The sequence below is a fragment of the Penicillium longicatenatum genome (assembly GCF_028827895.1).
Source record: "Penicillium longicatenatum strain IBT 33135 chromosome Unknown contig_2_segment0_segment0, whole genome shotgun sequence".
Lineage (NCBI taxonomy): Eukaryota > Fungi > Ascomycota > Eurotiomycetes > Eurotiales > Aspergillaceae > Penicillium > Penicillium longicatenatum.
Genome location: NW_026643120.1, coordinates 3,060,636 through 3,081,550, shown reverse-complemented (window position 1 = coordinate 3,081,550; position 20,915 = coordinate 3,060,636). Strand labels below are relative to the sequence as shown.

Sequence of the window (20,915 nt, the reverse complement as noted above, 5' to 3'; positions counted from 1 at the left end):
CATCGTGCCATATTTAAGGGGTACCACGGCTTTTGGCGGTTACAGAGGGGGATAACATACACGGAACATTCTCCCCGACACCGCGACGAAAGAAACTAGGATCTCGATCCATCCCCCCGCGTGGTACAAGCAACGCAGCACGAGATCAACTGTGATCACAAATTAGTCTCTTGCCATTGGCCTCCATTCTCGCTCCTTTTTCCTTCCTCACAATACATTATTATACCAGGTGATCCTGGGATCTCTATCAATGCGGCCGCAGTAAGTTGTGGGATCTCGCCCTCGCCAATGCCGGTGGCTAATTGCAATGACGTGTCACAACAGGCGGGAATACCATATTGTTGTTCTGGGAGCTGGAGGTGTCGGGAAAAGTTGCTTGACTGGTACATATCTCCCTGATTGCCCACCGTCGTTTGCAGTGCCATTGCGCCCGTCACAAAGCAGTAGCTCATGAATTCGCAGCTCAATTCGTTCAAAATGTCTGGATTGAAAGCTATGACCCGACCATTGAGGACTCATACCGTAAGCAAATTGAGGTAGATGTAAGTGGATCTTATTCACCTTGATAAGAGATGCTCGTTATTGACGTATCAATGCTAGGGTCGACAATGCATTCTCGAAATGTAGGTACCTCGGTGCGGATACAATGAGTGAGAAGCCGAATGCTGACAAGAGGTTGTGTTATACAGTCTTGATACCGCAGGGACAGAACAATTCAGTGAGTGCAGCCAGCCTTGTGCATGTGATTGATTTTACTAACCGGGCGTATAGCTGCCATGAGGTACAATACAACTCGATACCTATCTCCGCGTTCCAGCGCATGCTAACCTGTGTTCCATTTTAGAGAACTCTATATGAAACAGGGTCAAGGTTTCTTACTGGTGTTCTCCATCACTAGCATGTCATCTTTGAATGAACTTTCCGAGCTCCGCGAACAGATCATCCGAATCAAAGACGACGAAAAGGTCCCGCTCGTCATTGTTGGCAACAAATCAGATCTCGAAGATGACCGAGCTGTGCCCCGAGCACGCGCTTTCGGCCTTTCCCAGAGTTGGGGAAATGCTCCATACTACGAAACCTCTGCCCGCCGCCGCGCAAACGTGAACGAGGTTTTCGTTGACCTCTGCCGCCAAATCATTCGCAAGGACCTGCAAGGTTCAGGCTCCAGCAGCGATTCATCTCGCAAGCGCGAAAACTCAAACCGCAACGACCGCAAACGAGATAATAGATCAACGCGCCGCAAGTCTCCATGTGTTATCCTGTAAATTGGATGAATCACATCTTATGACACTTTGGACTCTGTTGCACCGCTTATGCTCAGCAAGAGATCCATGGGCTTTTGCAAGTCACGCCTGTCTCCGCTTCCACGTATGCTTTTTGACGTGCCACATGATGTTTTCTACGCTTTTATGCATCTGCGCCCCCTGATAGACTGACGCTTCGCCGCCATTTCTTCCTTTCTCATCTATTATACCATCTATTCTTCGATTCTGAGATACACTTCTGAGTACCGAACTCTGTTTTTCTTTTCCTTCCGCAATTTTATACATTGAGAGGTTTGGTTGTTGGACCCCCTAAAAGTCGATTTTGGTGAATAGCCATATCTGTGATATCTAAAGGCAATTGTTTCAGTTCGCATATTTCTCTTCGACCTCGTTTATGCTTCGAGTATTTTGCCAATTTTATTGAAAGAAAAATATCATGTTTGATTGGATGACTTCGTCGTGTCTACATTATATTGACGATTCTTTCGACATCTGTTTACATCCGGAATACTCCAAATCTGGTCTGAACATCTGGCTCTGGGTTTCCACTGACGGCAGCTGCCAATCCCAGACCCAACATCCTCCTTGTCTGTGCTGGTGGAATGACGCCGTCGTCCCATAGACGGGCGGAAGCAAAGATAGCTTCAGACTCGTGATCAATCCGATTTTTGAGATCTGGATCCACAGTCTTCCCAACAGCTTCCATGACAGCAGAAAGTTGTTCAGAACCCATGACGCCGATCTTCGAATTCGGCCACATGAACATTAACCGAGGGGAGTAGGCACGGCCACTAGCAACATACGTGAGACAGTATACTTGGTGATCAGACTGGGAATATAACTTACCACATGCCGTAGTTTCCAGCACCAGCACTTGAACCAAAGACAACTGTAAACTTCGGAACATCTGCACATGCAACGGCGGTTACAAGCTTGGCACCGTTCTTCGCAATGCCGCCCTTCTCGGCATCTGCACCCACCATAAAACCGGATATGTTTTGCAAGAACACGAGGGGAATTCGTCGCTGAGCACACAGCTCAATGAAGTGAGCGCCCTTGAGAGACGATTCGGAGAACAAGATGCCATTATTGGCGACGATACCGACTCGGTGGCCATGAATCCGTGCGAAGCCCGTCACGAGCGTTGTACCATAGTCGCGCTTGAACTCAGAGAACTCGCTTCCATCGACAATTCGGGCAATAACTTCATGGGCGGGAATTTGCCGTCTAAGGTTGACGCCGACAATCCCGTTCAACTCATTGGGGTCATAGATTGGCTCCTTCACCACATCCCCAAGCTCGAGGGGCGCTTTGGTCTTAGGGTAGTTGAGGTTGGAAACCGAACGTCTAGCCAGAATGAGCGCATGGGCATCGTCAACAGCCAGATAATCTGTCACGCCCGAGATGGTAGAATGCAGTAGACCACCACCCAAATCCTCGGCCGAAACAACCTCGCCCGTAGCAGCCTTGACAAGTGGTGGACCAGCCAGAAAGATAGTACCTTGGTTTTCGACGATAATTGTCTCGTCACTCATAGCAGGGACATAAGCACCACCGGCCGTGCAAGGGCCCATAACAACCGAAAGCTGTGGAATGCCGAGAGAGCTCATTCGAGCCTGGTTATAGAAAATGCGACCGAAGTGGTCCCGGTCAGGGAACACATCCGCCTGATGCGGAAGGTTCGCACCACCAGAGTCAACTAGATAAATACAAGGCAATCTGTTCTCTTGGGCGATTGCCTGTGCGCGAAGGTGTTTTTTCACCGTGATAGGATAGTAGGTGCCGCCCTTGACGGTACTGTCATTCGCAACAATCATGCAGTTGACTCCCTCAACCGTACCTATACCAGTGATGATTCCGCCAGCGGGTACATCCTCACCCTCGTATACCCCGTGTCCTGCAAGTGGGGAGAGCTCCAGAAACGATGTTCCAGGGTCAATCAGTGCTGAGACACGGTCTCGGGGGAGCATTTTACCGCGTGCGACATGCTTGTCTCGTGATTTCTGAGGACCGCCTTTGGAGATATCTGTGTGCAGGCGATTCATCCGGGACAGGAGCTCTTGCATCTGTTGGCTGTTCTCTTTGAATTCAGCCGACGAGGTATCGACTGCTGTCGGGATAACAGAGAGTGCTGAGGCATGGTGAGGGTGTGTGTAGTTAGCGATTGAGCGTGATGTAGTTCGAGTCGCGGTGTTAGATCTGAAGTGTGTTGGGCGACAGGTGCGCAGACCGGCTCGTGAGCCCAGGCTCCGCAGGACGAGCGGGGATGGGGCACGCATTGCGGGGACGTGGTAAGACTAATCAGACGCCGTGTCCAAGGGAAAATCCAGATTTAGATAAAAGGTGTTTCTAAAGTTGAGAATGAGAAGAGCATATCATGTCATCCCGAGGCATGAAATATGTAGTTGAAGGGAAAGGGAGAAAGGCACAGCTCCAATTCCCCAGATTGTGCGGAGTTGCGATGATTGCCGCGTCTACCCGAGACTCAGCATCAACGCCAGTGATGGAACAACAATGGCAACTACTAACCACATACAATGTGGGAATAGACAGGGAGGTATGAGTATATGAAGAGTACGTAGTATAAAATCTCAATCAATAGTTGAATCCGCAGCCAAAGCTCAGCAACAATTGTCAAGTAAAAATGATTTAACCCCATATTTGTATACACCGTCACAAGGCGGTTTCTCCGCGCCGAGGACTGCCGCTCCTTGCTCTCTATTCCTCTTCTCAATCTTAAAAGGCTTTTCATTCTCACATATCCCTCAGAGGCATTACCGAGCTCATACTCATTGCTCTCAACCCTCACAATGGCTTCGCTCACCCTCCCATCCCTATTGCGCACATCTACCCGCTCGTTGCGGCGAACTGCCATCCCCGCACTTGCCCAGGGATTCGCCCGCAGCGTGTCGACTAAACACCCAGCGGGCTTTACACCTCCGACTGAAGATGAGCTGGTAGAGCTCCGGGAGCGAGTCCAAGACTTCACACGTGAGCCTTTTCGCTCCCATGCTCGTATTTCTTTTTGTTTGAAGTAAACTGACACCGACGCAGGGCGAGAGATTCCAGCCGAGGTTGCGGCGCGGACGGATGAACAGAATAATTTCCCCGCCGAGATGTGGAAGAAACTTGGTGATGCTGGGTAATTTTGCTCCTTGTTCCAGGATTAAGTATCGAGCATACTAATGAAGGGCATTAGGTTCTTGGGTATTACAGCTGATGAAGCGTATGGTGGATTGGGAATGGGCTACCAAGCGCATTGTGTAGTGATGGAAGAGATTAGTAGGGCATCTGGTGAGTGATATATCAATCTCATGAACAACTTGTTCTCTAAGACTGGTCTAACTTATGTTTCATGCAGGAAGTATTGGTCTCTCCTATGCCGCTCACTCTCAGCTGTGCGTCAACCAACTGTCGCTTAATGGAAATGAAAAACAAAAAGAACGATTCTTGCCTGGGTTACTCGCTGGTGAGAAAGTCGGTGCATTGGCTATGTCGGAACACTCTGCTGGCTCCGATGTTGTCAGCATGAAGACCAATGCGAAGGAGGTGGACGGTGGCTGGGTGTTGAATGGAACGAAAATGTGGATCACCAATGTAAGCCCGGGAATATCCCACCCAAGCTATGAGTGCCGCAACTGATAATTCCGCTTCCAGGGTCCTGAGGCCGACTTCGTGGTTGTGTACGCAAAGACACAGCCTGATAAGGGCTCCAAGGGAATCACCGCCTTTGTTGTTGAGAAGGGCTTCGAGGGCTTCTCCTGTGCCCAGAAGCTGGACAAGCTCGGCATGCGTGGCTCCAACACTGGTGAACTTGTCTTCGACAATGTCTTTGTTCCCCGTGAGAATGTATTGGGAGAGCTAAACCGCGGTGTCCGAGTTCTGATGGAAGGCCTCGATTTGGAGAGACTCGTCCTAAGCGCAGGACCCCTTGGGTATGACATTCTGAAATATCATGGCGTATTTTATACTGACTTTGCTTAGAATCATGCAAGCTGCTTTGGACCTCGTCCTTCCTTACACACACACCCGAAAGCAGTTTGGTACTCCGATTGCTCACAATCAGCTGATTCAGGGCAAGCTTGCTGATATGTACACCAAGCTTGCCGCTTCAAGGGCATACACCTACACCACGGCACGCCAAGTAGACAATGGTGCCGCTGCGTCTGATCCACTGGTCATTCGTACCCAGGACTGTGCGGGCGCGATCCTGTATGCTGCTGAACGCGCAACTGAATGCGCCTTAGATGCCATCCAGCTAATGGGCGGAAATGGATATATCAACGAGATCTCTGCTGGACGGTTACTTCGTGATGCAAAGTTGTACGAGATTGGAGCTGGCACAAGCGAGATCCGAAGAATGGTCATCGGCCGTGCGTTCAACAAAGAGTATGCTTAGAATAGTGGCGCATGAACAAGAATACATAGATATTTGTATTAAGCTCCATTGGACTCCTTCGAACTCTGTTGAGTTGAGATGCATTCCTTCGTTCGTATCATTCATTACATGTCGTGAGTCAGGATGTTTCACAGATACAAGAAACCAAGAAAATCCACATCCTATCAACACTATTTCTTCTGTCTGGCAGAACGGCGAACCGGACCAGACGAACTCGCCTCCTCTTCACTCTTGTCCAAAGCAACCCGTTTTGATCGACTCCTCGTCGAGTTATCATTCGGATTACTCTTCGTTTCCTTCACCGGAGTCGGAGCCTCAGCCTTACGCTTCCGGCCCCGTTTGACTGGAATCTCAACCGCAATTCGAGGATTCTCCTTCGGCGACTGACCAGGCTCAGGCGTCGTATTCGAACCCTCCCCGAGTTCCACGCTTCCATCCTGATCCAGCGACTCAACATCAGACATGGGATCCTCGTCACTGTACTCCTCATCTGCATCATTCAGAATTTCGTCATCCCCAGACGTATCCGACGCTTGAGGCTCAGGCGCGCGTCTTTTCCTCAACCGCGACTTATCCAGCGCAGGCTGCGCAGACTTGAAGACCTCTCTCCAGTCCTGCAGGAACGCGACCTTGTCCAGCTGCCCCGGTTCGTAGATCTGCACCGAAACATCCTTATCCCGCTCCAAGCTGTCCGTTTTCCACACGACGCCCTGGAAGGAGGCGATGTCGAGTTTCAAGGGATGGTGTGGTCGGGCGGCGGCATGGGTGCGACCCTTCTTCGTCTTGGTTACTGCAGGCTCGATTTTCGTAGGTGGCCTGCTCTGCGCTACGGTCGGATCGTCGTCGTGGTAGTCATCTGAGTAGTAGTCCCAGTCGCTGAAGTAGTCTTCGACTTCAATGCCTGGGTCTTCGTACAGAGCCGCTTCGTACCAGGAGGATGCGGCAAGTTCGTCCTACAGGGGAAGAAGAGGGTTGTCAGTCGCTGATCCTCTTCATGGGACGAAGATGCATTGGTGTGATGCATAGTGTATAAACAAGGGGCTGAAATTCACTCACGACAAGGTCAGGCACTGCGTCCTCGTAGATATATTCCTCTTCAAAGTCATAATAATCCTCGTCGTCGGACATGTTTGTCGATGAAGCCGGTGTGGCGATTAAATGATAAAGCGAAGGAGATGCAGGAGCGAAGATAGGTAGTGAAGACAGAGAGATTGGAAAAATTGCTTATATAGCACTGGCCATGCAACAGTCGAAACGAAGGTGCAGCTGAGAATGGAAGTTCGGGGCTGATCTTTTACAGGAAAGAGGAGCCTGGCTAATGTAAGCCTTGGCATTTTTTCTGCGCTGGTTCCACATTTCCACATTTCTCTATCTGGACCCCATCACTATGGCCCCTACGTTTCAGGGGGGCTAGACTGGAATGAGATTACGTCTGGTATCTGTTGCCAAAGAGGACATGATGTGCTATTTATATAGTCATTGCAAAGGGCTGAAAATGGGGGAATATTATGTTTGGCGTAGGATTGGATAAGGGATTATCTGACCACGGGATTTGATTGGCTCACAGAACTATACGAACTACCAGACTGGGTTTCATCGGTTGATTGCAAGTGTCATATGCCTCGCTAGTGTTTCTGAATGTATATGAAGCCAATGTGAAAACACCAAGATGCATACTTAAAAATGATTTTTTAGTTAACTAATGGAGTGGTCAATTTACGTAAGCATGTTGTCCATCTCCAACGCTTTCTTCGACTTTGATCATAACTTAGCCTTTGCTGAAACCTTCCCCCTTCGGTGCCTGTATACCGGAAGGACCCCCCTTTGAAGGAATTGAGTGAAGAGCAGCTCATAATGAAGCGAAATATGGGACTGAAGTAGCGTAATGTTTGTTTTAGTAATTAAAAATATGATGCTATCCATAGAAGAGAGGGGGGGAAGGATGGTAAAGGATATCAACTGCGTGAGTACTGGTCCCAAACCTACGTCCCTTCCTCTATATCCATAGAAAGAATTAATAGAATTGATACCGGTATTTGTTCCAAGGTTGTAGATATCAAAGGATATCAAACTTGCCGTAGAGAGAATTGGATGACCAGAATAGCAACATCTTCGATATATCGCGGGGGAAAAAAAGGACCAAAGACGCGATCAAAGACCGGGTCCAAGATCGAAGATGAATTGTAAGCACAGAGTCATGGAGAATGACGGACCTCGTTCGAGGAAATAGTAGAAGAATATCTTTCTCGTAACAGTGTTGGTGGTAGGCACAGCTTGACCCTACAAAGCTTGAGAGTGATGTGATTGTGTAATACTCGGTACATATGAGATGCTATAACACCCATACGTATATGCATCCCATCTGTAGCTACGGCGTCGACAGCAAATACACGTTTTGATCTACATGCTGTATGTGTGTGACATGATAAGCAAGGAGCAATCGATCCAAAAAAAAAGCAAATAAAGGTACATTTCAGCTGGGGCTTAGCGAAGATAATATTTCCGCCCGTGCTTTAGAAGAGATAAAAGCTTCATTACGGACAGAACCTTGAAGTCGTGGACTCGGACCATATACATAGGGATTTAAACAGATGATGTGGATTAATCCCTCCGCTCAATGAGCTCTTATGTTGGATTTCACCGCCCCTTTGCAAACGATTGAACCTTATAGGAAGACCTGGAGGCGATCCTAGGGTAGCTGCAGCAGGAGATACAGTATATAGTGCATGGCCACAAAATTTGGCAAAGATAATCACGAATTCTTCCCGTCGTAGTCAGAGACGTAGGCACCGAGGCTACGACTGGTATATCATAGTACATAGTTAGACTTCCGTACCTTGAATCTCTCATCTTTCATTAGTCTAATCATCGTAAGCAGCACCAGAGTGGAGCCACTGATCTTGTGGAACACAAATATGTGATTCATAAATTTCGTGGCCATTCGCTGTACAAAGCTTATTCGTGGCGGCTGTATACGACTCGTGGGGTACTCGGGTTACACGTAAAGAAAAAGCCTATATGGATGCATATTCCCAGCATGTGGGATGCTGGGACCCCAGCCCTTCTACTCATGATTTGGCGATCTGATCTCTTTACGTGTCAATCCCATAATCTATTCACAGAATAGTTTTTTGGTGGCTTCATCAATCTGGTTTTGTCCTGTGTGTAAGCTGTCGAGCGTAATGGGAGATAATGGGAGCGAGGCTTTGAAAAGATATAGTCTCTTTTGCTTGTAGGAACAAGGACTAATGATAGGCATCAGATTATGGAGTGGCTTAGCGCCAGTCGTAGCTGTCAATCAGTATGCCTTGATGCGCTGCCGAATGAGAATTAGACCCTAAAGTGAGCATCAAGCGTGAATTATGAGATACGGATTCTTAAGACGAGCCATATAATGTGGTATCTATCACTTCTCCACAGATACAAACGCAATTATTGCAAACAGCAAACCTAGTCAAGGCCAAGTTGGTGCAGTAAGCATAAACTAGCTCCAATCCGGAAGTTGCCGCGCAGATGCGCCATATAGCTAGCACAACAGCGTCTCTAGACGAGATTTGAAGCCTGAGAGCATAAAATTGCGTTAGCTCAGGTTGTACAGCTCCACACTAGGTCACACTGGATCTACGGTGTAGGAGATAGCTTTCAGGTGCACCTAGTATATTCGAGCTCAGGCACCTGGTATGTCAATTGCGGCAGGACTTTGTGGAGAATCTACCAACCACGCGAGAGCCGCTACGAGGTACAACATCACGCACCCAGTGATAATGCTGTGGGATAATCAAATGTAACACTAGCTCTCGTGTAGAAGGACAAGCCTCTCCGATGAGCACTTTTTCTCGTCAATTACTTCCTTTTTGGTTCATAGCACCGTTCAAGCTCAGCGGTCATTCAGAGACAGAAAAGCTATAAATAAGAGGTGCTAGCCCAGAGAAAAAAGGGCAACCAACCTTCAGAGCGATTAACAGATCACTCGCCATCTTCCTACCTCCAGCCCACCATCTTGCTTATAGAACTTTATCGATACACCTTAATTGAATATATTCGAGATGCCTTACGTCGCTAGGGGAGCAGAGCTTCCCGAGGCGGCCGTCCGAGGCGGCCTCGTTGACCCTCGGGCTGATCACCAACATTCGTTCAACAAGCGGATCTCCTGCCGTGATGTGACCGACTTCATTTCCAACACTGCCGAGGTCTCACCCTTGGAATTGCGTGACAAAAAGGCTGCTGCCAAGCACACCAGTGACTCCCGGGCCCGGCTTTACAAGATCCTTGCCCGTACCAACGAGCTTAGCCGCCCTTTGGCAGTTAAGTGCTCGGATCAGCCCATTTCCGACCTCCTCCCAGGTCTGGTCGTCAGCGGTGGCCTGAGTCGCTCACCTGCTTTTGATTGCCTGCCTGTCGTGTCCCACTGGGGTGATCGTACCGATGACTTTTCGGCAGAGGACCCTAGTGCCACCGTTCGTCTTACTTCGACCTGGTCCACCGTCCATGTTCGCGGAGAAGGTGCCACAAGAGACTCCCCCCATGGAGCTCCATGCTGGTCCCTGAAGACTCACGGTCTTGGACCAGTCGAGGCTGGATCGGGTAAATTCTCCCAGCAGTACGATTCCGAATCCGACACTTTGACTACGACGGTCAACCTGCCACGTCGTTCTGACACTGTTCACACCAAGGGCGTCCTCGGCGCTGCTACAAGCATTGCCTGGATGCGTAATGCACGTGTTGCAGACGCAGTCGACTGTGCTGTTGGTCTGTTGGCGGATGCCTCCGTGCTATTAGAGGCTCGTGATAAGGTGATCACGGGTGGAAAGTCGGAGATCCTCGAATTTGCAGAGGTGCGCGAAGCTGTGCTCCCTACTTGGTGCAATGCCCGCAAGCCCCTACCCCCAAAGCTGAGCGGCGTGGCCGACTCGCCAGACGAGTATACCGACGCTCTGTTCGCAGCAGAGATGTGTGAAGGCCCTCTGATCAACACTAGTATCTTCTCTATGTCAATTGGCTACAACCGTGGTGTTTACGGTGGCTCGATCTCTGGTCTGTGGGCTGTTATGGACTCAGCCTTTGTCCTAGATTACTCCATCGGAACTGATAGCTCTGCCATGGCGGACCGACTGTCTTTCGCTTTCGCTGAAGTTACTGCTTCTGCTGAAGCATCAGCCTTCGCCGGCCCTCACATCGACGACATCCGTATCGTCAAGGGCTGCAACTACGGATGCTTGCGCCAGAAGACCATCCTCGAGGATAATGATCCTGTCGAATCCAGCCCGTGCATGGTTGTCTGGAATGACCTCGATCGTCTTGCTCGTTACAAGCTTGCCGACGCTGTCTTCTGCCATGTCTACTATGACTCTGGTGGTGGTGAGCAAATGGCCGCTATTGCCGGTCTTGGGTGCGTTGCGCACGATTGGATCGATCTCGGAGCTGATGTGTTGTGCGGCGAGGTCTCCAATATCATCCCATCTCTGACTCGGGGATCTTTGGAAGAGGAGCCTTTAGCCGAGGTCTACTCGCGCTTGATTGGTGCTATGATCTGGTACCGCAACAATGACCCCTACAACCCGGCTGCTCTGTGCCTTCTGTTCACCCACTGGTGGCAGCTTTCCAATTGCCGACACAGACCCGTCAGCCTCCTCGGCCGAACTGACATCGGTGTTGAGGCAGCTATCGCCCCCACAATGCCAGATGGACGGCCTGAGCTTGAGCACTTCCGTGCCAACGGCACCCGAGTCGAGCGCGGTCAGGGTCCCCTCTCCAGCGCCGAGGCACGTCTTGCAGCTCTCGTCTCTGGTGATATTCTCCCAGAAACTCGTGCCGTTATTGAACACCTGATTAACCCCGTTATGGCTTACGTGAAGGGTGGTGATTCTCTCCCCGCTGAGAGCGAATTCGTGGGAACTGTCCTCGCTGCTGAGGTGGCTTACCCCCACGGACAGAAGATCATGGAGCTGTGGGATCTTGCCATCGTTATGTGGGAGTGTGGAGCTATGTGGGCAGCTGGTGTTGCTGGTCTTTGCTACACTCACACTGGAAAGGCCAACTGTGATCGGGCTCGTCACGATTTGGCCGATCACACCTGGACTTAAACGTTGCAAATGAGTCTTATGGAAGCAATCACCCAACAATGGTGGAGTAAGAGAATTTAGCTTCAGCATTGGCATTGATTGGGCTGGTCTTCCAACAGCTACGCTTAAGCCAATATAGGCGGGGAACCTTTTAGAGTAGTTCCCGGTGCTTGCTAGATATTGTGAGGGCCAACACTACTTATTAGCACTGTCGTTATTCAATTCAAACTCACGATTATGATTACGATTAATTACGAATTGAATGTGTGCTTCCAGCATTCTAAAGTTGATGCATTTCATGTCCTCGTTAAGGTATCCTGTCCCTATATAAGTCTGGTGCAATTCTTCGTTGTGGTGCTTTTTCCACATCTGTTTAGGCTGGGATTTTGAATTTTCTTACTAATTAAAACTAGGGAGTTGAAATCATCCACATGTCCCCTAGATCCATGACTAAGTGGAACAACCACCGGGGGTTTGACGTACGTAGGATGGCAGTGGTGTTTCACTCTCATCAACCACACGATTCTCGCTTGTTGACCAGGGTGGAACATCACCCCTCTCACTCATGGATCTCATCATACGTCTCCCTCTGCGGAACTCACCTGGCCTAACATAACCGACAAAAGACCATTTAGGCGGGGTCAGTCTCATAACTGTTTCCCATTCATGCTCCACTACCGCATGGTCCAGGTTTTCTAGTTCGGGCGCCGTTAATTCCGCAACCCTTATTCTCGCACCCTTGTCAGCAAGAAGGGTAGCCGAACAAAAGTCCTGGTCCCGCAGTGCCCCATGCAGAGCCGAACCCCCTCCGGCTCGCCTCGGGTCAGCTCCGTACTCGAAAAGTAGTTGAAACAGTTCCATGCGTCGGTCCCTCTGCTCTTGGGATGAAATTTGGGATCTGTTAAGGATATCATAGTTGTCCACCACACAAGCCAAGGGGCCCCATTTATCATCCTGGTCAATATTCGGGTCGGCTCCTGCTTCTAGAAGAAGCCTGACCGATCCTGGATGATTTAAACAGCATAATGGTCGCCACATTGCCTCTCCATTAGTGCCCAGCCTTGCACGACTGGCATCTATACCATTCACGTTTATGCCCGCCGCGAGCAACAGCCTCATAATGTGTTCTCTATTCTTTCCGCAAACCAGCGCCGAATAAGCATCATCCCACTCTGCAATAGGAGGCAAAGTGCTACGCTGCGTGAAATCCGAGAGTATTAGTTCAAAAATCTCGGGGTTTTTTGCTTGAGCGGCCGTGCTCAGAAGCTTATTGACACTAGCTCCATCGCACCACGGATCAACACCCCTTGAGAGGAGCATTCGGACAACGCGTGTTTTGTTTTTGGATACGGCTTCCGCAACAAGCCGGGCGTAATCTGACTCCCTCAGCTGGGAACCATTACCCTCAATTGCTGACATGACCTCTTCTAGCAGCAACTCGAATCGGGTGGGGCGGAAGTGGCCCAGTTCTGCACCAAAGGCTTTTGTTGAAGAAATCCAAATCCGCACCCGCGTCGAGAAGCCTGTGTAAGAGACCTGGGTCATCATGCTTGACTGCCCAACTCAAGGCCGGAATATCGATCCCGGCCCTAAGATGATGGGGTGGACGTATAATGTGATACCAGTAAAGAAAAGGGTTGAATTGGACGAAGAAAGCGCGGCTGGTGCGTGCTAGCGCGTTGATGGAACTTTCGGAGTCAATAAATTCGACTATTATTTGTAGTAATTCGTTTGGCAGCTGACAAAGCGCCATGGTTGAAGTTGAACAGACAAGGTGGGACTTTCCTTGTGGCGGGAAAGCATGCATCACCCTTGAGGCGCTATATTTAGCGATCACCAAGCACTACGGCACTGGTGGACTAGTCCTTCAAGTGTCAACGCCGGTTCTCTGCACGGTTCCAAGGTTCAAGGCGGTAGAGAGATCTGGGCGGACATCAAGGCGACCAATCATATTTGTATTTTTATTCATACTCTGTTACTAACTGTCCTTAGGCCTAAAAGTTATTTCATATCTCTAAATCAATATTATAAAAACAATGCTCGTTCTCAAGCATGTCTTCACCACCAGGGCTGGGTTTTGAGTACCCTTCTCTAAGAGAATATTGCCGCTATTTACGGCGCAGCCTTGCGAACTATTTCCGAAGGAACACTAATCTCGATAAAATCTAGACTGTAAGCAGGGCCAGTTATATCAAACCACAGACACTCCGGAGTCTGCAGTCGCGGTTAACATTCCTGAGCTTGATTTGAGTGCAATACGGCGCCCTCTTGCAAGCTAGTTTCGACGTTGTTGAAACTAAGATTACTCAGTGAACCTGACTCCGTAAAAGCGGCGGCAGCTTGGAAAGGCCTCATTTTGGAGAAATTGCACTATGCAGACTTCGCTAGGTAGGTAAGAATACTTGGAATTGATACAGAGAAACGCTGAATTTAACACACTTTGCATAGTATATCTAGGCTATAAAATCTATTTTCAAAGAAGGGACCAAAAGTACAAGATGGGCTTGCCACCTAAATTGGAACCTGCATATTCTGACCTGTCAAGTTCAGATAGTTCTCCGTGTTGCCAGCGGCATTGCCCTGAGTGGGAATACCAGCAGCCTTGCATACATCATACTGCTGCTGGGGAATAGAAACCCGCTCCTGAATTTGCAGAGGAGCTTCGACGAAAGCCATTGCCAGTCCCTGCATCAAGTGCCAATCAATGTGGCAATGGAAGAACCACACACCCGGGTTATCGGCGACAAACCGAACAACGAAATAACCCTGTGGTGGAACCACGAAGGTATCTCTGCGTGCAGGGACCTTGGGGAAGGCAGTATGATTCAATGGGTCGTAGGTAACACGGTAGTCGGTGTCTGCGTATTCAAAGAAGTTTTTGCCGTAGGTCGGATAGCGGTCAATGAGCTGGAAGTTGTGGCCATGCAAGTGGAAGGGATGAGCGCCGGTGTCGTTGTTATTGAGAATAACCTCCACTACCTGGTTGTGACCAAGGACATAGGGATGTGTGTCTGTTCCGTAAACCTCGGGATTGGTTGCAAGATCACCCGATGACAAGACCGAGTATAGGATGGGAACCTTGGGCTTCGTGTAGGAGATGTTGTTGAAGTAGGCATAGCCTTCACCATTGCTGGCTTCCTGCATAACTACATTGACAGTAATACTGATATCGGGCTCAGGGAGAAGCTCCACCTTGTCATATGCGTAGAGCTTCATATCATCAAATGGATAGAGGTCGGCTGAAGAGCTGACATTAAGCACAGCTTGAGGGTGAGGAGCTTTCGCGTTATACTGCAGCCAGTTGGTCTGGTTCAACTTTAGAGTGTCGGGGATAGAGTCAAGCAACTGTGCGTCGGCGACTGTGACGATAGGAAAGTTCTTGTCCGTGGTGCTCTTAGTGGTAACCAAAATGGAGTACCGCTGGGCGACGGCAATGTATAGCAGATTCGCCTCCGTAGGCTCGGTATACACACCATCAATTTCCACAATGCGGAAAGAGTGGCCTTCAATATAGAAATATTGGCTCATAAAGGCACCGGTATTGATAAGACGAATCATGTATGTCTTTCTAGGCTCAACAGGTATGCTTGTGCTAAGCGTGTCGTTGAATAGAAATGAGTTGGGAACAGGCTCGTCACCATCGGGATTCGTAGGCGATAGGAATGAATGGGAAAGTTCTTCTGTCATATTATGGTACCAGTCGCTCATAGTCACCACCATTTCATCATCAATATCATTTGCGAAGTATGCATCCTTGTCATGGACAATAAGCGCCTGGCGCTCTCCATCGGGATAGCACCAGTCGGTGTGGCAATGATACCAGTACGTGCCGACCTGGTTCACTGTGAAGTTGTATGAAAAGGAAGAACCAGGCAGAACAGGGCATTGAGTGACCATATAAGGCCCATCCATGTTGTTTGTCCCATTCTGGTACATGCCATGGAAGTGGATAGATGAGTTCTTATCCCCGAGGCCATTGTGCATGTTGACCACAAGCTGGTCACCCTTCTCAACTTCAATAACAGGCAACGGCCATTGCCCATTGACACCAAGCACTTTGCGCTCATGAAGACCGTCCGGATTGGCCGTCACCCAAGTAAGATTAAAATCATACGTGACAGTTTTGGCCTGGCTGAGCTGAAAGCAGAGCGCCACAGCAGCGATATCCAGAAGTCTCATGGTAAAAGCCATTACAAGGATTAACATACGAAATCCAGGGTGAAAAAGAACAACTTCGCCCAAATTTTAGAGAAGCAAGGAGCCAGGGGCTTTTTAAAGATCTCCCCGAGATAAATTTCGACGAAGCTCCACAATGTGGCCGACGTATTCCTGCCGTGGGTTATCTGATCGAGGAACTGCTTATGACTTGCCGATGGGAAATTATGGTCCCACAACTAATGGTATTCGATCAACCGTGTTTTTCAAGCAAATGGCAAGAAGGCAGAGAGATCGGCACTGAATTCCACCATTATAGGTATTCGGCATGCCGATCGGCGGAGCCGTGTGCCGTCGCAAAGACTTGAAACAAGTTCGAAGCTTTCCAGTACCGATACCATGTGGAGTACACACAATGCTTGACAACGCCACCAAGTTCTCGCTTCAATACTAGAAACCCTTGGAAAAGAATAGTTGTTGGCCCTAGAGCCCTTGTGATTTCACTATGTATGTCTATCCGAGGTCCTGCATTGTGCTGAAGTACGCAACCTTAAATCACCATGATGCTGCTTCTATATAATTCCCCTTGATCTTGATATTTTTGAATGAAATTTTAGATGAATAAAGCTTAGTTGAATTTCAAAAGTCAAGACATCTGACCACTTTCCTCTTCGGTATGTTCAACAGAGGAATTGAATTGCGGAGCGCGAATCGCGCACAGAGCGGATATTAGTGTCGTCGGGTAACTCGGTACTTCACCGGCTTTTGTGATACGATAATCCCAATGGATCAAGGATTTACATGGAATTGGCTTTGATTTCCAGAATTTAGATGGTTAACATAATAGGCTAATCTGAAAGTCTTGTCGGGAGTTTTCACCGCATGAAATAGATCAAGGTGGGGCCATGTCGTCACGGCTTGTACCTGCATTTACAATATGTGATGGAATTACCTTGTATGATTCACTAATCAAGGGAAGTGAAAGGAAGGAGGGGTCAAATGCGAGGAAATCCTAAGTGCATACTTCACTTAAATTCATTGATACCTAATTATGCCGACCGAACTCGGCCGCTATTCTTTGAAATAGCTGGGCCAGTAGGATATCCGTGAGCGAGGAGTTCCTCCAGGGACATAGGCTTAGGATTATGTCCTAGTACATCAGTGAGCTGAGGGCTACCTTCCAGATCGCTGCCGATTGAGAGGGGACAGAGGAAGTCAAAACAGCAGTGTGGGGGTGTCTTTTGGCCCATTCAACCGCAATCTGGCCCATCCGATCTCTGGTTTGAGGAGACTTCCCATATTGAGTCAGTTGCTTAATAAAGTCTTATAACCATCTTTCTGGTGCATACTAAAGGAGGATGCCTATGATCGCATATGGAAGTAATATTGATGGCTGCAATCTTGATGCATGGCATATTCGATCGCTAAGATACTGAAGAATTGCTAGACTGTCAGCCAGCCAGTGTAACACCGCACAATTCATTACTTGACCATGATCAGGGGACGTTTATTCATGGAATGAGTATATTCGTAGCAGCTTGATCCGACGGTTTATAGACCTTTATTATGTAAGCCTCGGCTTTCCCCGCATCTCGCTTTGCGTCGGCTCAAACGGACCTGTGCATCCCAAGACAAAAAGACCGGCCTTCTTCCCCGGCTCTTTCACTTTCTCTCTGAGTTCGATCACGATTATGTGCTGAGTCTCAGGAAACTAGCGGGTGACTTTCTTTAGCAGCGACACCAGCCGTTGCACCAAACAACCAACATGACCATCTCATCCCTTCTCCGCATTACTCCCCGCCTCGCCCCGACCGCGGCCCGCAGGACCGTCAGAGCTGTGTCTTCGGTATCTGGCACAAATGCCTCTCAGCAGAAGTCTTTGGACTCGATTTTAATTGCCAACAGAGGAGAAATTGCACTGTATGTATAGTCCACAATCTATTTACCCCCATTGGCACAGTCCAATCTACGAAGCTCTGAGACTTACTTCATACCAGACGCGTTGGGCGGACTGCTGCGGAACATGGAATTCGCGTGACCACTCTCTACACAGATCCGGATAGTCGATCACAGCACGCTTTAAGCTCGCCATTTGCATTCAATTTAGGTTCCGTTTCCGCTTATTTGGATGGGGACCGAATTATTGAGATTGCGAAAAAGGAAGGGTGTCGGGGGATACATCCTGGATATGGATTCGTGAGTAGTCCTCGTATCTAAATTGGGTCTGCAGCGACTCAGTGAACACTGACAATTCCTAGCTGAGTGAGAACTCTGCTTTTGCCAAAAAATGCACTGAAGCTGGACTTGTGTTTATCGGCCCCCCATGGAAAGCAATCGAGGAGATGGGCGACAAAAGGTATGTGGGCGCTTGCATGGATTGCTACACATCACTAACAGATGATGATTTGAAGTCGCTCTAAGGAGATCATGCTTGCTGCAGGTGTGCCCTGCGTCCCCGGGTACCACGGACACAACCAGGACCCCCAGTTCCTCGAAGCCGAAGCTGATAAGATCAAATACCCGGTCCTCATCAAAGCTATCAAAGGAGGCGGTGGAAAGGGAATGCGTATCGCCAGTTCCAAGGCAGAGTTTCAGGCGCAGCTTGAGTCAGCGAAATCAGAATCCATGAACTCTTTTGGAGATGACAACGTGTTGGTGGAGAAATACATTACCACTCCTCGGCATATTGAGGTCCAGGTATTTGCAGACAAGCATGGTAATAGCGTTGCATTGGGCGAAAGAGATTGCAGTATTCAGCGCAGACACCAAAAGATCTTGGAGGAGTCTCCTGCGCCGCATCTACCAGATGCAACTCGCAAAGATATCTGGGCTAAGGCTCGATCTGCCGCCCTAGCAGTCGGGTATGAAGGTGCAGGTACTGTGGAGTTCATCTTCGACAATGATACCGGCGAATTCTACTTTATGGAGATGAATACCCGACTCCAGGTCGAGCATCCTGTGACGGAGATGGTCACAGGACAGGACCTCGTACACTGGCAAATCATGGTAGCGGAGGGTGCTCCCCTTCCGCTCACACAGGAGCAAGTAGAAGAGCGGATTGCTCGCAGTGGCCACGGTATTGAAGCCCGTATCTACGCTGAGAACCCAGACCAGGGATTTGTCCCCGATTCTGGGCGCTTGGTTCATGTGCGAACACCTACTACGACAGATGATGTTCGCATTGATGCTGGTTTCGTTGAAGGAGACGACGTCTCTGCACACTACGACCCCATGATCTCCAAGCTGATCGTTCGCGGCGAAACGCGCGAGGAGGCCATTCGCAAACTGAGCGCTGCACTAGATCAGTACGAGGTTGCCGGACCCATCACCAATATCGAGTTCCTCAAGACTATCTGTCGCAGTCCAGATTTCATCGCTGGGAATGTTGAGACTGGCTATATTGAGAAGCACCGAGAGGAGCTATTCGCTCCAAAGCAGATTAAGGATGAGGTTCTTGCTCAAGTTGCGCTTGCATGCCTACACCGTGACGCCCATTCGACCATCAGGCCCTCTGACGGACTCGCCGGGTCGGCAGTCGGGTTTGCCCCAAGTTTCATGCAGCGACAACTATCATTCATCGAATCAACGGGAACTACTAGTGAAGGCACAACCCTCCATGTCCGCGTTCAGCAGACAGCCGATCACACATTTAACATCGAATCCGGAGATACAGTCTTCGAGCAAGTCGAGAGCCGCATGGATCCTGAAACACACGTTGTGACATCTTTCTTCCCACATACTCGACTTGACACCACGGTGGTACAGGACGAGGACACCATCATCGCGTTCCAGCGAGGTGTGCAATATCGCCTAGTCGTACCGAGAGCTAAGTGGATGGAGAAGGCGCTGGGCATGAAGGATGTCGCCAACAGCGTATTAGCCCCGATGCCGTGCAAGGTTCTTCGAGTGGAGGTTCAGGCTGGCGACGTGGTGGAGAAAGATCAGCCTTTGGTGGTCATTGAGAGTATGAAAATGGAAACAGTAATCCGCAGTCCACACCGAGGAACTATTTCACGCGTCGTCCACAAACAAGGAGTAAGTAATGTACCCTGTTCAAGGCCATGGGGGTCAATTACTGGATTCCAGCAGACCTATCGCTTGTCTTCAAATGATCAAGCAGCGCTAATTGTGCTTACAGGATCAATGCAAGAGCGGCACGCCCCTGGTCGAATTTGCCGAAGAGCAGGAATGAATGGGCGAGACGCGCAAGAGCGATTCTTCTTTGGGGGTTAATAGCACGTTACTTTATAGATACATTATTAGGTTATGACAGTGAGGCTGGGGGATGGAGTTTTCACAATTCATTTGTCTTTGCATAAATAGCCGTGGCCTCAATCCAAGCTTAAGCCTAGCAGAGATTCTTGACCTGAAGCCACCTGGACAAGGGCTCATTTGAAGTATTGTCTAGTGTGCTTATTTTAAGTAACCCTTAGTATACAGTATGTTTTACTATAGTATGTTCCAGCATGATCTACAGGCATGTCCTTGAACATATACCTGAGGAATCAGACATCATTTACCTGATTCTCATTTGCAACGATGTGCCCAATGAAGTTGGTGTGGCGTCGAACTAATAATCTCCAACCTTTCAATCGCGGCAAGCGAAACAAGTAGCCAGCGCTCAGATATTGATACTTGTAGCGTGGCGAAGCGTGCGGAGTACATGACGCTAAATGCGGTCAGCGTCATTCTTTCTCCGCGTAAAATAATATGTCCAGCATTAGAAGGACACAGCTTGGGCTGAAATGCCGATTCAGCATAACCTCAAACCTTCAAATACTCTGTACTTAGTAGCCTAGTATTCTATACAAGTTATAGTTTCCCGTAAACAAAGACAAAGACCAGACTCCATTGCTGGCCCCGCAGTGTAATTGCGGGAGCTTGGACGCAGCTGACATCATTACTCGCTCTATTTATTTTGCTTTATCATTTTATCTCGTGTTCATCCAATAAATAAATGGCCATCAATTTTTAACCTTTGGATACATCCATTTTCACCGTAATTCCTACGTGTCGTGCATTTCGTAGTTGCTT

At 49.0% G+C, this 20,915-nt stretch overlaps 8 protein-coding genes across 8 annotated transcripts; 4 read left to right on the top strand and 4 right to left on the bottom strand.

Annotated features, from left to right (window-relative positions):
- Positions 1–250: 250 nt before the first annotated feature.
- On the top strand, positions 251–1,265 carry N7484_003664 (uncharacterized protein; the record flags this gene model as incomplete). Its single annotated transcript, XM_057114084.1, has 7 exons — positions 251–261; positions 325–383; positions 463–542; positions 601–623; positions 690–718; positions 772–781; positions 845–1,265. 7 exons carry the CDS (start codon positions 251–253, stop codon positions 1,263–1,265), a joined length of 633 nt encoding a protein of 210 aa, XP_056974224.1.
- Positions 1,266–1,761: 496 nt separating this feature from the next.
- N7484_003663 (putative 3-methylcrotonyl-CoA carboxylase, beta subunit (MccB)) lies at positions 1,762–3,544 on the bottom strand (the record flags this gene model as incomplete). The annotated part of the gene is made up of 2 exons (XM_057114083.1): positions 1,762–2,056; positions 2,112–3,544. The coding sequence occupies 2 exons, from the start codon at positions 3,542–3,544 to the stop codon at positions 1,762–1,764; spliced, it is 1,728 nt and encodes a 575-aa protein (XP_056974223.1).
- A 531-nt stretch (positions 3,545–4,075) lies between these two features.
- N7484_003662 (isovaleryl-CoA dehydrogenase) lies at positions 4,076–5,664 on the top strand (the record flags this gene model as incomplete). The annotated part of the gene is made up of 6 exons (XM_057114082.1): positions 4,076–4,256; positions 4,320–4,407; positions 4,465–4,559; positions 4,627–4,862; positions 4,923–5,200; positions 5,250–5,664. The coding sequence occupies 6 exons, from the start codon at positions 4,076–4,078 to the stop codon at positions 5,662–5,664; spliced, it is 1,293 nt and encodes a 430-aa protein (XP_056974222.1).
- A 170-nt stretch (positions 5,665–5,834) lies between these two features.
- Positions 5,835–6,792, bottom strand: N7484_003661 (uncharacterized protein; the record flags this gene model as incomplete). Its single annotated transcript, XM_057114081.1, has 2 exons — positions 5,835–6,617; positions 6,721–6,792. 2 exons carry the CDS (start codon positions 6,790–6,792, stop codon positions 5,835–5,837), a joined length of 855 nt encoding a protein of 284 aa, XP_056974221.1.
- A 2,918-nt stretch (positions 6,793–9,710) lies between these two features.
- N7484_003660 (uncharacterized protein) lies at positions 9,711–11,747 on the top strand (the record flags this gene model as incomplete). The annotated part of the gene is made up of 1 exon (XM_057114080.1): positions 9,711–11,747. The coding sequence occupies one exon, from the start codon at positions 9,711–9,713 to the stop codon at positions 11,745–11,747; it is 2,037 nt and encodes a 678-aa protein (XP_056974220.1).
- A 429-nt stretch (positions 11,748–12,176) lies between these two features.
- Positions 12,177–13,274, bottom strand: N7484_003659 (ankyrin repeat domain-containing protein; the record flags this gene model as incomplete). Its single annotated transcript, XM_057114079.1, has 1 exon — positions 12,177–13,274. One exon carries the CDS (start codon positions 13,272–13,274, stop codon positions 12,177–12,179), a length of 1,098 nt encoding a protein of 365 aa, XP_056974219.1.
- Positions 13,275–14,237: 963 nt separating this feature from the next.
- On the bottom strand, positions 14,238–15,917 carry N7484_003658 (uncharacterized protein; the record flags this gene model as incomplete). Its single annotated transcript, XM_057114078.1, has 1 exon — positions 14,238–15,917. The coding sequence occupies one exon, from the start codon at positions 15,915–15,917 to the stop codon at positions 14,238–14,240; it is 1,680 nt and encodes a 559-aa protein (XP_056974218.1).
- Positions 15,918–17,646: 1,729 nt separating this feature from the next.
- Positions 17,647–20,073, top strand: N7484_003657 (acetyl/propionyl/methylcrotonyl-CoA carboxylase subunit alpha; the record flags this gene model as incomplete). Its single annotated transcript, XM_057114077.1, has 5 exons — positions 17,647–17,801; positions 17,879–18,077; positions 18,140–18,237; positions 18,293–19,916; positions 20,020–20,073. The coding sequence occupies 5 exons, from the start codon at positions 17,647–17,649 to the stop codon at positions 20,071–20,073; spliced, it is 2,130 nt and encodes a 709-aa protein (XP_056974217.1).
- Between the last annotated feature and the right edge of the window lie 842 nt (positions 20,074–20,915).